The 17,015-nt window shown below is 54.6% G+C and overlaps 2 protein-coding genes across 2 annotated transcripts; both read right to left on the reverse strand.

Moving 5' to 3' along the window:
- Positions 1–100: 100 nt before the first annotated feature.
- Positions 101–2,170, reverse strand: THAP7 (THAP domain containing 7). Its single transcript, XM_086349181.1, has 4 exons — positions 1,908–2,170; positions 1,464–1,619; positions 928–1,065; positions 101–744 (listed from the first exon to the last, which is right to left on the reverse strand). The coding sequence occupies exons 1-4, from the start codon at positions 1,985–1,987 to the stop codon at positions 192–194; spliced, it is 927 nt and encodes a 308-aa protein (XP_086205307.1). The 5' UTR covers positions 1,988–2,170; the 3' UTR covers positions 101–191.
- A 470-nt stretch (positions 2,171–2,640) lies between these two features.
- LOC147355902 (tubulin alpha-3 chain) lies at positions 2,641–13,825 on the reverse strand. The gene is made up of 5 exons (XM_086349162.1): positions 13,755–13,825; positions 6,214–6,436; positions 5,588–5,736; positions 4,819–5,499; positions 2,641–3,023 (listed from the first exon to the last, which is right to left on the reverse strand). The coding sequence occupies exons 1-5, from the start codon at positions 13,755–13,757 to the stop codon at positions 2,727–2,729; spliced, it is 1,353 nt and encodes a 450-aa protein (XP_086205288.1). The 5' UTR covers positions 13,758–13,825; the 3' UTR covers positions 2,641–2,726.
- Between the last annotated feature and the right edge of the window lie 3,190 nt (positions 13,826–17,015).

Here is a 17,015-nt window from a genome sequence, read left to right on the forward strand (position 1 = left end):
TGCAGGGCCGAGCCCTCTGGGGGCTACAGCCAGTCAGGGGAGATGGACATGGTACCCAGGGGGCGGGGCCCCAGCCCTCAGCTGAGCCAGAGAGCAGGGCTTTCTGGGATCCCCTTTATTGTGGCGGACACAGCTAGGGGCACCTCCCTCTCCAGGTGGATCCACAGGCCAAGTGCTGCTGGACGGGCCCCTCAGGCCATGCTGCTGCTCAGCTGCATGGCAAAGTCCTGCACATGCTCCTTCAGGGTCTGCCGGGCGTCGGCCTGGGCCCGCTTCTCCCGCGCCCGCTCCTGCTGCAGCTTGGTCAGCCGCAGCCGCAGCCGCTGCTCCCGCCGCTTGCAGGCCTGCAGCTGGCGCTGGGCCTTGTCCAGGGCGTCGAGGGCGGCCTCGGCCCGCCGCTTCCAGAGCAGGGCGCTGCCCACCTGGTAGCTGTGCTCGTTCTGGATGTAGGCGCCGGCGGGCGGCGGGAGGCGCAGCATGTAGGCCGAGGGCGAGACAGGCCTCGGCTCCAAGGGGGACGGCTGGCGCTCTGGGGAGGGCTGGGCGCTGCAGCCCGCTTCATCTGCCTGGGCGCCCAGGGGCCCCAGGAGGTCGGAGAAGGGGCTGCTGAGGCCAGGCTCCAGCCTCCCGGCTGGGGAGGCAGACAAAGCAGCAGGTGCCGAGGCCTCTTCCACAGGAAAGCAGGTGAGGTCGGCAGGTGGAGGCGGGGAAAACGGAGTGGTGGGCCCTCGGCCCTCAGAGCAGCTGGGAAGAGACAGACAGACTGACACGCCGGGCCAGGCGCAGGGTGCCCTGACCCACTTCACAGCTCCTCTAACCCCCATCCCTGAAGCCACTCCACAGGCTCCCAGCCCCGCCCAGGAAGGCTGCTGGCCAGCACCCTGAAGGCTGGGCCCTCGGGGCTATACGCAGAGGGACAGCACGTACCGCTTCCTGCATCGCCGCAGCCGGCTGACGTCTGGGGGGCCGGGCGGGTAACCGTGCCCCTTGGTCCTGGTCCGGCGCAACTTCGAGAAAGACTCAAATATGGTGGGAACCGCTCCCTCCTTCAGCCTGTGATAGCCACTGCAGGGAAAGTGGTCTGGGTGAGACGGAGCACAGCCCTGCCACACTGCAAGTCGCAGAGCAGGCTGCCACCCTGGCTCCGTGGGAAGTGGGAGGCATCGTGCCGACAATGAGTTCTGGGAATTTCCCAAGTTAAGGGCCCCACCAGCACTAGAGAAGCAGAGAGAAGGACGGATTTCTTCCGCGCCTTTGCTGGGAGGGCTGGGGTTGCAGGGAGCGCGCTCCAGCCGTGGCCAGTGCGGCAGGAGTGGGGCTACAGTCTCGCTGCTCAGGTCCGTCTGGAGCGGAAGGTGAGGTTACGAGGTAGGAAGCACCAGGGCTGCTACTCCGGGGCCCTCCCCACCGGCCACCCACCCCGTGTCCACGCCCTCCCGACCGCCGGCTGTCATGAGGCTCACCTTATTCCCACCAGCTCAAAGCAGTTGTCCTCGAAGTGCTTGGAGCAGAAGTAGATGTACTCGGACGCCGGGTCCCACAGGCCCTGCCCGCTGGGGTCCAGGCGCTGGCAGTTGGCCAGCCACAAACCCCGCCTCGGGTTGTCCTTCTTGGGAAGCCTGAGGAGCCGAAGGCCCGTGAGCGCGATGGGAAGGCGCGGCCCGGCTCATACCGCCCGCGGACCTCCGGCGAACCCTTCCCGCGCGCAGACCAGGGAGCTGAGGCCCCCGGAGAGGTAGAGGTCCGCTGGGAACCATCGCGCAGCGCAAACGCCGCCTACGGCTGAGGCTGCGGGCCGCCCCCGCCCGCTCCGGGCCCCCCCGAGCCCCGCCCCCGGTGCGAAAGCGCGTGCGCGGCGGCGGGACGGGCGCATGCGCAAGGGGCTGTCCGCGAGCCGGCGCGCTGACCTGTGGAAAGAGATGCCGCGGTTGCGCGTCTCGCGCGTGTCCCGTGTGCAGCAGCCGGCGGCGGAGCAGTGACGCGGCATCTGGGGCAGAGGCGGGACCTCGGTCTCGGCGGCGGCCGGGGCCCAGGCCGCCACCCCGCTCTGGCGGCCCCGGCCTGGCGAGTCTCCCCCGACCGACCTCGCCGAGTTCAGCCCCAGCCCGCTCTTCCGACTCCTGTCTGCGGCACTCACGGTCTCGCCATTGCGGCGCCGCCGAGGTCTCGCGAGGTTTGCTAGCCGCGGAAGTCGGTACCATAGAGACGCGGAAGCGCTCGGCGCTCGCTGAGGGGCGGGTCCCGGAAGCGGCGGGAAGGAGCCGCGGGCCTCGACCAGGCCGCCGGGATCGGGGTGGTGTCGTCAGAGCCGGCACGCACGCGTCCCCCGAGAGAGGGGTTTGCCCTGGGCCAGGGGAGACTAGCGCCGCTCCTCCGGGGCGCACGATGCGGGCCCCGATCCGAAGACCCGCTCGGGTCCGCTTGCTGCCCCGAGGAGCTCGCTGACCCGGCGTGTGTAGGAGGACCGCGCGTCCCCGTACCGCCCCCGCCCCTTTCCGGGTTAACGCGCCAGATGAGGCAGTCATCAGACGTGCGGCCTTGCCGCAACACTGCCGTCGGGGAGGAAGACGGCTCTCCCCTAAGCTCACTTGGAAAGGCAGGTATCTGGCCGGGGATTGGGCCCAAAGCAATACACACAGATGATGCTCAACACAAAAACTTTAATAGAGAAGCACGTCTGTGACGGGCCGTCGGGGGACCGGGTGCGGGGCTGCGGCCGCGCCCCTTCAGTACTCCTCCCCTTCCTCGGCCTCCGCCTCCACCGAGTCCACGCCCACCTCCTCGTAATCCTTCTCCAGCGCCGCCAGGTCTTCCCGGGCCTCCGAGAACTCGCCCTCCTCCATGCCCTCCCCCACGTACCAGTGCACGAAGGCGCGCTTGGCGTACATGAGGTCGAACTTGTGGTCCAGGCGGGCCCAGGCCTCGGCGATGGCCGTGGTGTTGCTCAGCATGCACACGGCCCGCTGCACCTTGGCCAGGTCTCCCCCCGGGACCACCGTGGGGGGCTGGTAGTTGATGCCCACCTGCCGGAGAAGGACAACATGGTCAAGTGGGGAGTGTGGCCTCGGAAATGGAAGCTTGTTTTTAAAAATGGGGGCCATGGACCCACTTTACATGATGCCCTGTACGAACGGGTACTGTATTTTTCGGCAGTATCTGCCACAGTTTAATACCCTACACTTTCACTTGCTTTTCAGTCTTCTGCATGACTAAAACATCTTGCCACATACACACTTTTATAATGAGAAAACCTAATACAAACATGGAAAAAGATTCCACGAAAATGGTGCACCCCTGAGCAAACGGTTGTTAACATATGAAGTCACACTCAGACTGACAAGTGAGGATTCAACACCATCAGGGGTGAACTTTCTTTCGTGGGGACAGCAGTGTGACCTCCTGTACCTCCCCAGACTGGCCTCTCCTCTGGCTCAGACTCAGCCAGGACGGGAAGCCTGGGCACAGTGCCAGGCACCCCACAGAGTGCTGCCCAGCTGAGAATGCCTTGGGTGGCAGCCTTGCCTTCTCAAGGTCAAAGGGCGGGCACTGAAAGGAAACTCCTCAAGCCAAGAAGAATGGACGAAGACAAGACCTCCCTGGTGGTCCAGATGCTGCGGTTTACTGCAGGGGCCAAGGGCTGACATCTGGCCCAGGGACTAAGATGCCCCCTGCCGGGTGACATGGCGGGAAAAAAAAAAGCTTTCAACCCCAACCTATAACCTAACCTCAGAGGCCTGCAAACATCTATGGAAGGTGTAACTTCGTGGATATTTCCAGATTGGTGAAACCCGTCACATACACTTTATCCCTGAGAGTCACTTTACATGTGTGAGTTGTACACCCTCAGATGGTCCGCGTCAAGGTGTCTTGAAGTGGGGCTCACAGAGGCCAGGTGGGTGCAACAACGTGGTGTGGTCAGAGGCAAGCTCTGACATTTAAAATGGGAAAACGAAGACCCACACATCGCTGCTACTTGTCCTCGTTTTCAATCTACAAAGGCCCTGGAGATGGCAACTCCCAGACACTGAAGGGACCCCTCAGGGCTGAGACGCGGGATCCAGCACTTTAGCTAACGCAGATCGCTTGGGAAAAAGGACTCAACGAGGAGGAGGGCGCAGGGTTAACAAGCCCAGGCGTGGCCAGGCACTTAGCCTGGTGATCAGGGGTCTAAAGTGGGACATTCTGGGACTTGGCTTCAAATTCTGGACGCTCTTCTCTGCGCAGACGTTTCACTGTGACACTGAATTAGTGTGGTTTTGCATGGGAGGCGGCACTCCAAGTCTGGCTTGGAGAAACAGCAGTGAGCCACCCTTGGCCCCACAGAAACTACTGCACGACGAACGGAAGACCCTCTGTACAGAAACAAACGCTGCCTGAGACTCAGTGACAGCTCGTCGCTGAAGTAATGCGGAATCGAAACCCATTGTTTCTATCACAGATGACCCCCCAGACTCTGACCAGGTTCTTGGGCAAGCAGCGGGGGAAAGTGAGGACAGGCAGGCCTGCGGTCAGGGTCTCTGAAAGCTCCCTCCTCCTGTCGCTGCCCCTGAGGCCGTTAGGTTCTAAAAGCTGTCTCAGCCTCTGTCTCTGAAGTGTAAGATGTTAGTAATGTTAGCCCGTGAGCATTATGGATCGGCTGTGAGAAGTAAAGGTACATCAAGTATGGGTCGGGATGGAGGCGTCCAGCACACTGATTACTAACCTTGCTGTCCCTACAGCCCAGCTGCCCTGGAACAGGGGACCCTCCGCGCGGGTCAGCACCCCGCCCCGGGGCCGGCCACGGGCAGAAAGCTGCGCACACGCCCCCGCCCAGCCTACCTTGAACCCGGTCGGGCACCAGTCCACAAACTGGATGGTGCGCTTGGTCTTGATGGTGGCGATGGCCGCGTTGACGTCTTTGGGGACCACGTCCCCCCGGTACAGCATGCAGCAGGCCATGTACTTGCCGTGGCGAGGGTCACACTTGACCATCTGGTTGGCCGGCTCGAAGCAGGCGTTGGTGATCTCGGCCACGGACAGCTGCTCGTGGTAGGCCTTCTCGGCCGAGATGACCGGGGCGTACGTGGCCAGGGGGAAGTGGATGCGGGGGTAGGGTACCAGGTTGGTCTGGAACTCGGTCAGGTCCACGTTGAGGGCGCCGTCGAAGCGCAGGGAGGCCGTGATGGAGGACACGATCTGCCCGATGAGCCGGTTGAGGTTGGTGTACGTGGGCCGCTCGATGTCCAGGTTGCGCCGGCAGATGTCGTAGATGGCCTCGTTGTCCACCATGAAGGCGCAGTCCGAGTGCTCCAGGGTCGTGTGCGTGGTCAGGATGGAGTTGTAGGGCTCCACCACGGCCGTGGAGACCTGGGGCGCCGGGTAGATGGCGAACTCCAGCTTGGACTTCTTGCCGTAGTCCACCGAGAGCCGCTCCATGAGCAGCGACGCGAAGCCCGAGCCGGTGCCGCCCCCGAAGCTGTGGAAGATGAGGAAGCCCTGCAGCCCCGTGCACAGGTCCGCCTGCGGGAGGGAGAGGCGTGAGCCGGGCCGCACGCGCCGCCGAGAGCCGGGCCTGCCCTCCCTGCCGGGAGCCCCCGGGCCCCCGCACCAGTTTGCGGATGCGGTCCAGGACCAGGTCGACGATCTCCTTGCCGATGGTGTAGTGGCCACGGGCGTAGTTGTTGGCCGCGTCCTCCTTCCCGGTGATCAGCTGCTCCGGGTGGAAGAGCTGCCTGTAGGTCCCCGTGCGCACCTCGTCTGCGGGGGACAGCGGCCGGGCTTGGAGGACGCCGGTCCCGCCCCCGTGGCCGGCCCCGGGACCCGGCCGTCTGCAGGCCCGCACCGTTCCTCCCCGGCCTGCGGTCAGGTCTCCCGGGAGAGTCTCCAAGACAGACACGCCCCACCTGCCATTTTCGGCTCCGGGGGCCCATCAACCCAGAAGAAGTCTCAGCGTGGTGGGTTCCCAAAGGACGGGAGTGCCCTGGCGGCTCTGTGGGCACCTCTCGCCCACACCCGCCGCTCCACCCCAGGCATCACTGGGACGGTCCTGCCACTCTGGACGGATGCCAGCCTGACTGCCCCGGGCACCCCCTGTGGCCTGGGTCTCCCGGGCTCCGGGGTGCCTGTCTGTTATCTCCTGGGTGGCCCCTCTCCTCGGAAACTACCTCGGGCTTCTGACCGGGAGGCACCCGGCGAAGGTTCTGGGCTTCCCTTGCCAAGGGGGAGGCTACCTACCGACCACGGTGGGCTCCAGGTCCACGAACACGGCCCTGGGCACGTGCTTGCCGGCCCCGGTCTCGCTGAAGAACGTGTTGAAGGAGTCATCCCCGCCGCCGATGGTCTTGTCGCTGGGCATCTGGCCGTCGGGCTGAATGCCATGCTCCAGGCAGTACAGCTCCCAGCAGGCGTTGCCGATCTGGACGCCCGCCTGCCCCACGTGGATGGAGATGCACTCGCGCTGGAAGCAGAGCAACGAGTGAGGCCTGGCGACACGGCCGTGGTCTCTGCACAGCACGCAGATGTACCTGACTTCTTAAATTAATAGTTCTACTATCTTTTGGTTTGTATCTAATATACAAACCAAAAGATATTAGTATCTATATTTAGTATCTAATATAAATACCATATTAGATAATAGTATCTAATGTCTTAGGGTCTTGTCGGACTTTGTCCCACAAACTTCCCAGGTCAATAGGAGCCCAACATGCTACTGAAGAAGAGCAGAGAAATAGTTCCAGAGGGAATGAAAAGGCTGAGCCAAAGCGGAAACAACGCCCAGTTGTGGACATGTCGGTGGTGAAAGGAAAGTCTGATGATGTGAGAACAACAAGGCAGAGGAACCTGGAGTGTCAGGCCCATGAGTCAAGGCGAATTGGAAGTGGTCCAAACAGGATTAGCAAGAGTGAACATCAACATTTTAGGAATCAGTGAACTAAAATGAATGGGAATGGGCGAGTTTAATTCAGATGACTATTGTATCTACTACTGTGGGGAAAAATCCCTTAGAAGAAATGGAGCAGCCCTCATAGTCAACAAAAGATTCTGAAATGCAGTACCTGGATGCAATCTCAAAAATGACAGGATGATCTCTGTTCGTTTCCAAGGCAAACCATTCAATATCCCGGTAATCCCAGTGTATGCCTTAATCACTAATGCCGGAGAAGCTGAAGTTGAATGGTTCTATGAAGACCTACAAGACCTCTAGAACTAACACCCAAAAAAGATGTCCTTTTCATCACGGGACTGGAATGCAAAAGGAGGAAGTCATTTTCTGTCTGAGCACCTGCCTAGCCAGCATGGAGACAGACCTGAACTGTGAACAGGAATACAGTCATTATAAACGTCTTCCCAACACTCAATAAAAAGCAGTAAAAACCTACACAAAATTAGCATCAAGCCATTCTGTTTCCACCCAAGGCTGGATTTACCAACCTGAGGTAAGCAATGGCTCAAAAAATCAGACACAGTGTATGAAATAACACTTCTCAGTCATCAGACAACAGGCAGCACAGAACAGTGAGTGAGTCCGCTGAGCAGGGAACAAGGCAAACCCGGCAGAGGTCCCAGCACATCCAGGCTGCAGCTGAGAGAGGAGACCCAAGCAAAGCCCCGGGATCGCCCAGGGTTGAGTAGGGGAGTCCTGTGTTGAGAGGCCAAGGCAGCTGGAAAGTCTGGTGCTGGAAAAGAGACAGCTGGGCCAAGGGGGCCCAGGGCAGCAGGGAGGCCCAAGGTCCTCACTGTGGCTGCTCAGCACAGGGAGGGAGTAGCTGAGCCCATGCCTGCTGTGGCAGGAAGACGTCCTGAGGCAGAGAGCTCAGGGAGGCGGGGGTGGTCCTCAGCAGTGGGGCCAAGTGAGGCCAACCCTCAAGACTGCCCTGAACCCACCCAAGAAAGCTTAAGAGCAGGACACAGAAAGCTCAAACTCTTCCCAGGTATATTTACAGCATCCCAGCAGAAAGCTGCGGAGAAGGCAATGGCACCCCACTCCAGCACTCTTGCCTGGAAAATCCCATGGACGGAGGAGCCTGGTAGGCTGCAGTCCATGGGGTCGCTAAGAGTCTGACATGACTGAGCGACTTCACTTTCACTTTTCACTCTCATGCACTGGAGAAGGCAATGGCAACCCACTCCAGTGTTCTTGCCTGGAGAATCCCAGGGACGGGGAGCCTGGTGGGCTGCCGTCTATGGGGTCGCACAGAGTCATACACGACTGAAGCGACTCAGCAGCAACAAGGAACTACTGCACAGCAGAGAGAACTCTGCTCAGTGTTCCTCAGCAGCCTGACGGGAGGGGAGTCTGAGGCTGAATGGAGACATGTACGTGTATGGCTGAGTCCCTCTGCTGTCCACCTACACTAGCACAAGGCTGTAAATCAGGTATACCCCAAAACAAAATAAAAACTTAAAAAAAGGCCCAGAAATGACAGATGATTAGTAGATTAATTACAGAATTAGAATTATATGCCTCAGGAAGGTACAGGAAAAATGAGCATGATATGGAGAAACGCATTTGATATATAAAAAACGACCTAAATCAAATCGCCAATTATGAAAAAGAGTCTGAAATGAAAAACACACTGGGTATGATTAATAACAGACTCTACATATTTTAGTAACTATAAATGGAGAGTAACCTTTAACGACTATATAAAAAATTGAACAACAAAAAACTCCCAGCAGATTATACACTAAGAAGATCTGAAATGATGAAACAGTTCTGGAAATAGTGGTTATACCACAGGTGAATGTCCTTAACAGTTAAAATGGTAAAAATGGTAACTGCTGTTGTATTTTACATACACACAAAAAAGAAATACTCAGCAATAAAAAGGAACTGTGTTGCAACAACATGGGTAAATCTCATAATAATGAGTGAAAGAATCCAAACAGCAATAACAAATTGACTCAACAAACCAAAAATCGTTATGTAAAATCCTAGGAAACACAGAGACGTGGTTAAGCAGGGGAGGCAGAGGGGGTGAGGCTGAAGTGAGGATTCACAGAGGGCACCAGGTAACTTCCCTGGTGGCTCAGAGGGCAAGGAGTCTGCATGCAATGAGGAGACCCAGGTTTGATCCCTGGGTTGGGAAGATCCCCTGGAGGAGGGCACAGCAACCCAGTCCAGTATTTTTTGCCTGGAAAATCCCATGGACAGAGGAGCCTGGCGAGCTACAGTCCATGGACACGACTGAGCGACTTCACTTCTTCTTCACCAGGTAACCTGGGGGTGATAGATATGTTCATTATCTTGATTGAGGTGATGGTTGCATGGGTGATCAACATGTTAATATTGATATTGCTGCTGCTAAGTCGCTTCAGTCGTGTACGACTCTGTGCGACCCCATAGACGGCAGCCCACCAGGCTCCCCCGTCCCTGGGATTCTCCAGACGAGAACACGGAGTGGGTTGCCATTTCCTTCTCCAATGCATGATAGTGAAGAGTGAAAGTGAAGTCGCTCAGTCGTGTCACTCTTAGCGACCCCATGGACTGCAGCCTACCAGGCTCCTCCGTCCATGGGATTTTCCAGGCAAGAGTACTGGAGTGGGGTGCCATTGCCTTCTCCAATATTGATATTAAACCTTGTCAAATTACATACTTGCAAAGATCTTGCATGCCAAACTAAAAAGAAAAAAAGATCCCACAAGCCCCAGTGAAGATCAAAGATCACTCACACTGCACCTGAGACCTGAAGCAGCTAAATCAGTATGTGTTAAAAAGCTTGCAACTTGGTATTTTCAAAAGCTGAACAAACTGCAAGCACCTTTCTGGCCGTGCCGGTGGCACGTGGGGTCTTAGTTCCCTAACCAGGGATCGAGCTCATGCCTCCTGCATTGGAAGCACAGAGTCCTAACTAATGGACTGCCAAGGAAGTCCCCAAGCACTTCTTAATAAAGGTTTTAATTTTTAAAAATTCAAATAATACAAAATATATTTTCTGAAACTAGTATTAAATTACAAATCAAGTAACACAAAGATGTCTGCGAAATCCCCAAGTATTTGGGAATGGATAACAAGGAAAATGAGAAAGTATTTTGAAAAGAATAAAAATGAAAACAAGACATACAACATTGTGGGCAGCGCCTGGAGCAGCGCGCGTACGTGTGCATGTTGCATGTGTGTGTGCACGCACGCACGTGCTCAGCTGTGTCCAACTCTGCAACCCCATGGACTGCAGCCCGCCAGGCTCTTCTGTCCATGGGATTCTCCAGGCAAGAATACTGGAACGGGCTGCCATTCCCTTCTCCAGGGGATCTTCCCAACCCAGGAACTGAACCCACGTCTTCTGCACCTCCTGCACTGGCAGGCAGATTCTTTACCACTGAGCACCAGGGAAGAGTGTGTGTGTGTGTGTGTGTGTGTGTGTGTGTGTGTGTGTGTGTGTCTGTAAAATCTGATGGAGGGATCTTCCTGGTGGCCCAGTGGCTACTCCTCCGCCCTGCAAAAGCAGGGGTCCCAGGCTCAGTCCCTGGTCAAGGCACTAGATCCCCCATGCCCCAACTAAAGACCCCAAGTGCACAACTAAGGCCAGTGCAGTCAGATGAATAAATATTTAAACCAGAAAAAACCTGATGGAGCTCAGGGCAGGCCACCCCAAAATATGCTGGTGGCATACTAATTACTTCTAATTAACATTCCTTGAGGACCAGACGGTGGAAGAAGCAAACTCTGATCCTCCTTTGTCCCCTGAAAGCAGGTGAAAAGCTCCTGTTGGGAGGACAGAGGGCGCTGTGGTCCCTGGAGACAGGAGGTAAGGCTGAGAAAGCTGCAGAAGCAAACTCTGTTACTGCTTCATTATCTTGCGACCCCCAGCAAAAACCCCTTTCTTTCTTCAAATCTTTATAAATAACTGATTCTTTGTCTAAAAAGATATATAAAGAGTCTGCTTTTGTCACTTCTCAGATCCTATACTGACAGAACTTCCATATATATAAAGTGAAATTTGATTTTCTCATGTCAATCTGTCTTCTATCAATCTGATCATTAGACCAACCAGAAGAACCCAGAGAGGAAAATTTTTCCTGCCTTACAAACTCTTCTGGGGCTTCCTAGGTGGTGCTAGTGGTAAAGAACCTGCCTGCCCAAAGCAGGAGACACAAGAGACTCAGATTCCATGCCTGGCTTGTAAAGATCCCCCAGAGGAGGGCATGGCAACCCACTGCAGTATTCCTGCCTGGAGAATTTCATGGACAGAGGAGCCTGATAGGCTACAGTCTATGGGGTCACACAGAGTCAGTCATGTCTGAAGCAACTTCACACGCACGCAGGCTTCTACTTTAATCAACTAGAACAAGAGCAAATATCCAAGTTGTGCAGACAAAAAAGCAAGTATAAGAAGCAATATAACATAAAAAGCCAAAAAAAAAAAAAAAAAGGCATTAAAAAGCCAGTATAAGAAAAGAAACTGAACAGAAAAGAGGGGGAAAAAACCCAGAGTAGAGTCAATGAAACCAGCACCTGGTCGGAGCTAAACAGCCAAACTGATGAGCCCCTGGCCAAATGTATCCAGAAAAAGACAAGACTAATTGCCAGTATCAGGAAGGAAAAAGAGGATTTCACGACTGATACAGATGGGATGGACAAATTCCTCACACACACTACTGAAGCTCATTAAAAGGAGAGAATCTGGGGATCCTGGCCGGCCAGTGGTCAGGACTCCGAGCTTCCCCTGCAGGGGGCACAGGTTCAATCCCTGGTTAGGAAACTAGGGTCCTGAAAGCAGTGCAGCGAGGTTGGGGAAAAAAAAGGCTGAGTGAAGAGAAAATGGCCATCCAAATGGCCATGAGACAGAAAATGTTAAACACAGGTATTATTTTCCCATCAATCATGATCATATTCCATTTTTAAACTCTAAGCTCTTAAGAGTGAAGGTCTGGAAGGCTAGAAATTCAGCTTCTGGTTTTGTCCTTAGTAAGTGAAAGAAAAGGGCCCAAATCCTAGCTGATTTTCTAGTTCTTTCTGATTCCAATCAAACTGCAATGCTGAACCAGAAACACATTACCCTCTGAGGCCAGGCAGGTTCTCCAGAAGGTACTCAACTTTGTGATGAGCCTCTAGGACGCAGAAAATAGGATTTTACAAAAATTTCTGCTGCTGTAATTCCCATTAAATTCATCTTGAGACATAAACCCTTCTAACACAAAGGGAAGGCAATGGCTGACACTTTATCGGAGTTCAGTGCAATTTATTTCAGGTTATATTCACACCAACTCATCACCACCTCCCCCTCACCACGTTTCCGAATTTTGTTGTTTAAACTAAGTACCATGAACTTGACATTTCAACTTGAGAAGACCCTGTTACACCAACAAACAATGGCTGAATAGCTCTTCTAAAAGTGTTAACCATTGTATTTTTCTTATTCAAGATAAAGCCTTTGCTAAAAACAACAGCCCTTAATGCACAAACTCCTAATCCTAAAGCATCCTTTTACCCATCAGGTAACAGAGAATACCTTTCCTTTATACTTGGAATAATTCACTGCTAGAAATAAATGTTTTTGAGCAGCTAGATATTATGGTGTTCAATAGCCAAGAAGAGAAACCTCAAAACCAAGTGTTGCAAAGGGAGAGTGCACAGGCTAGTGTGAGTTATTAATCCAGTTATGAACTTTCTTCAGAGTTTGAAAGCTACCACAGGGATGAGAAGAGGAGGATGACATCAGTCTCAGTTAATTGGAAACAAGAGAGACGTGAACTGGGCCAGGTAAAGCCCTGCCAGGGCTCATTCCAGCCTCTCCACATAAGGGTGACTGGTCTAGGACACGCAGTGAGAGGTGCTGGCTGCCTTCCACTGGCGTGCAAATTATTAATGTCGTTAATAATTCAACAATTAACTAGAAACCTACGACTTGAGAACAGAAAAATGAACAAATCGAAGGCAGAAGCCTAACCCTGCTGCGGGAAAACAGGAATTCTCATATAGCTGTTGGTGATGAAAGGGAATCTCAAACTATGTCTCATTCACTTCTGGGGCCCCACATACACCAGTGAGAAACACCGCAGGCACAGATTCCTCCCCGCAAGTCCACGCGTAAAAGACTGGAAAATACCCAACATCCAGCGATTCAAAACAGGCTCAAGACACGCAGCCACCCCTAGAATACTAGGCAACGACTGGTAAACAAGGACGCAGGTCTTTGCTCACAGAGGGACCCCAGCTGTTTGAACACTGAAAAAAACAGACGCGAGAAAAGGGGCATATAAGCGTCTATTCCTGTTTGCTTGGTTTTGCTTTAAATGAACAAAACACCTCACAACCCTAATTGAGGGAGCCACTTCTTTTCAGCACATCCGGTCTTCTGTCACTCAGTATCTCAAGGCCTATTTCCGTAAGTGCCCTCGTGAGCTCACACACAGACCAGTAAGAGCGCTCAGGCACAGACCCCTGGCTTTTGCTTCGAGAAAGAAGAGTCTGGAACGGCGAGGCTGGGAGCCATTTACTGCACTGGCGAAGTGAGCCGCGCCCGCCCGTGACCAGCACGCTCCAGACACCAGACCGCCACATGAGCCTGTCACCCGGCCCGCCGCCCGTCCCGGCCTAGCCCCCGGCCCCCCCAGCCCCGTCGCCCGTCCCCCCGGCCCCGCCACCCTCCAGTCCTGTTTCCCAGGCCCCTCAGCCAGTCCAGGCCCGTCCCCCGGCCCCGCCGCCGGTCCAGGCCCGTCCCCCTGGTCCCTCAGCCGGTCCAGGCCCGTCCCCCGGCCCCGCCGCCCTCCAGTCCTGTTCCCCAGCCCCTCAGCGGGCCCAGGCCTGCCCCCTAGGCCCCTCCGGCCCCTACCATGGTGGTCACCCCCGGGCCACAAGCCTCTTCAATCTCTTCTCAGTCCGACGCCACGCGCCCAACTGCCTAGCGCTTCCCCGCACTGCGTGTCCTGATTGGCTCGCCGGCCGCCGGCCACAGGATGGCCATTGGCTCTGACCGCTCTGGGACCCCCGACCCCGGCCAGGACAGCAATGGTGATTGGCCAGTTCTCGCAGGCAAACTCGCTTTTCATTGGTCCTCACTTTGGGCGGGAAGCGGCGACCAGGGCTTGTTCTGCGTCGGCGGGAAGCTGTGCGCTGGTGCCTCCTGAGCCACCGCGAAGGGCGGAGACGGGCCGGCGGTGGAGGCCTCGGTGGTTCATCCGTAAATTGCGGAGCTGCGCGGGGCGCAAGAAGAAGCAGGGCTGGTCCCTGCAGCGGGTTTGCGGGCCTGGCAGACACGTGGAAACACTCTTCAGTTGGCAGCCTGTTGCTGGTGGCACGTGCTGCCGACCACGTGACAGGCCCCGGGAAGGCGGTGCCACGAAGCCGGGGCGGGCACTTCCGCTTTCAGGGACCGGACTTACGCAGGGGTCTCGAAGTATCGCGAGTTTCGCAAGGATCAAAGCAGGGCAGGTGGGTGGGAGGGCGAGGCTGGGCTGGGCAGGGGAACAGGGACGTTGGAAAGTTGCAGTGAAGAAGGGCAGATGGCGGCCAGGCCAGGGCCTGGGTACCTGCCAATGGGGGCGGGTATACCAGCTGGCAGCCGAGGCGGGTTAGCTTGGCCATTTTTTACTGGGGAGGTGGGACAGGAGACCTCACAGGTGGCCATTGCAGGAGGCCAGAGAACTACACAGACCTTGGCTGAAGGACACATGGGATTTCCCAGGTTCCTGGAAGGGGGGCTGGATACCCTCAGTTCACCACTCTCCCAAAATCCCCCGTTCCTGCTCCTGGTCCGTGGGAGAATCTGTGTTTACCCGAAGAGAAGAGCCCCTTCTCGGCTCTTTTAAGCACAACCCAAATGAGCTGAAATCTTTGAGAAGGCAGGTCCAAAAGGGAGTTAAGTCAAGCAAATATAAGTAAATATAAACTATATATAATAATCTATAGACATAAATTATATACTAAGCCAGGTGTTGATTGCAGCCATGAAATTAAAAGATGCTTACTCCTTGGAAGGAAAGTTATGACCAACCTAGACAGCATATTCAAAAGCAGAGACATTACTTTGCCAACAAAGGTCCGTCTAGTCAAGGCTATGGTTTTTCCAGTGGTCATGTATGGATGCGAGAGTTGGACTGTGAAGAAAGCTGAGCGCCGAAGAATTGATGCTTTTGAACTGTGGTGTTGGAGAAGACTCTTGAGAGTCCCTTGGTCTGAGAGGAGATCCAACCAGTCCATTCTGAAGGAGATCAGTCCTGGGTGTTCATTGGAAGGACTGATGCTGAGGCTGAAACTCCAGTACTTTGGCCACCTCATGTGAAGAGTTGACTCCTTGGAAAAGACTCTGATGCTGGGAGGGATTGGGGGCAGGAGGAGAAGGGGACGACAGAGGATGAGATGGCTGGATGGCATCACTGACTCGATGGACATGACTTTGAGTGACCTCCGGGAGTTGGTGATGGACAGGGAGGCCTGGCGTGCTGCGATTCATGGGGTCACAAAGAGTCGGACACGACTGAGCAGCTGAACTGAACTGAACTGAAGCCAGGTGTTGCAGTGGCAAGAAATCCACCTGCCAATGCAGGAGATGCAGGAGACGATTTGATCCCTGGGTGGGGAAGATGCTCTGGAGAAGGAAATGACAACCCATTCCAGTATTCTTGCCTGGGAAATCCCATGGACAGAGGAGCCCCATGGTCTACGATCCAAAGGGTAGCAAAGAGTCAGACATGACTGAGCAGCTGAGCACACAAAAAGTAAACAAGGTTAAAAGCATAGATGAGGGACTTACTTGATGGTCCGGTGCTTACGAATCCACCTTCCAATGCAGGGGATCCAAGTTAGATCCCTCGTCAGGGAATTAAGATCCCACAGGCTGCAGGACCACTACTGAGCCCTCTCGCCACAACTGAAGAGCCAGCGTGCTACAACGAAGACCTGGTGGCCAAAAATTTTTTAAAGTAGGTGAAAAATGCAGATTTCTTACCCTGCCTACCACTGCTAGGTCAACAGAGGCTGGGGTAATATTCACAGTGGCAGACCAAATGATCTGGGTTTGAGCCACACTCATCACCACCATGGATTCAGTGTGACTAATTTCAGCTCCATTTCTCCCTTGCTTCGAAAGATTTCAGAGACTGTGGCCTGGGGGTTAGAAGGGTGGGGCAGCTAGCCAGAGAAAAACAGAAACCCTTCTCTTCTTCAGGGAGGTCCAACAGGATTGGTGCAAGGAACTTGGGCCAGCTGTGGGCAGAGGGGCTGACCGGAAACGAGGGAGAGCGATCAGCCCTAGTAAGAGCTGGAACAGGTGCCAGTGCCAACGGCAGGGGACAGAAACAAGGAAGAGGGACATCCCTGATGGAAAACTAAGATTGTGCAAGCCTCGAGGCTCAGCCCAAAAGGAAAAACAAAAAGGAAGAAGGAAGAGCTGGGAAAGCAGTTCATGGGGAGGAGTCATGAGGGTCAGTTTGGAGAGAGAACACGGCACAACACGTTGATGGGCTTTGAATGGTGAACTCTGGGCTAAATGTGGCCCAGGGGAGAATAGCAAACTCAGGGTGGCCAGCATTAGAAAAGAGAGGACAGAAGCTGCAGCAGACAAAAGTGGAGAAAAAGATAGCAATGACACGGGAAAATGTAAGATTTCTTTGGCCCCAACTCCTTTGTCCCACTGTTCACCAAAGGAGCATCTCTGTTGGGCAACCAGAGGTTTCATCTGTTTCTCTGGCCACTCAGCCCTTCCTGTCCCTGGAGTTCTTTCTTACAAACAATGGATGCTTTATCTTTTATTTTTATAACAATTTTATTCACATACCATAGTATATGCAGAGTCCATCATTCGAAATGCCGGGCTGGATAAATCACAAGCTGAAATTGAGACTGCCAAGAGAAATATCAACAACCTCAGATATGCAGATAATACCACTCTAATGGCAGAAAGCAAAGAGGAACTAAAGAGCCTCTTGATGAGGGTTAAGGAGGAGAGTGAAAAAGCTGGCTTAAAACTGACTGCAGCCATGAAATTAAAAGACGCTTGCCCCTTGGAAGAAGAGCTATGACAAACCTAGACAGTGTATTAAAATGCAGGCACATCAGTTTGTCGACAAAAGTCCATTTAGTCAAAACTGGTTTT

Source organism: Bos grunniens, chromosome 17 (genome assembly GCF_055505025.1).
Source record: "Bos grunniens cultivar Pamir isolate PY7600 chromosome 17, Bosgru_T2T1.0, whole genome shotgun sequence".
NCBI lineage: Eukaryota > Metazoa > Chordata > Mammalia > Artiodactyla > Bovidae > Bos > Bos grunniens.

Bases quoted from the DNA above. Each gene is read 5' to 3' on its own strand.
- THAP7 (XM_086349181.1), bottom strand. From the start codon at position 1,987: ATGCCGCGTCACTGCTCCGCCGCCGGCTGCTGCACACGGGACACGCGC. The intron at 1,066-1,463 runs GTGAGCCTCATG...CTTTCCCTGCAG, and splicing joins TTTGAGCTGGTGGGAATAAG to TGGCTATCACAGGCTGAAGG. The intron at 745-927 runs GTACGTGCTGTC...GTCTCTTCCCAG, and splicing joins CTGCGGCGATGCAGGAAGCG to CTGCTCTGAGGGCCGAGGGC.
- LOC147355902 (XM_086349162.1), bottom strand. The intron at 5,500-5,587 runs GTGCGGGGGCCC...TCCCTCCCGCAG, and splicing joins TGGACCGCATCCGCAAACTG to GCGGACCTGTGCACGGGGCT. The intron at 3,024-4,818 runs GTAGGCTGGGCG...CTTCTCCGGCAG, and splicing joins GGTGCCCGACCGGGTTCAAG to GTGGGCATCAACTACCAGCC.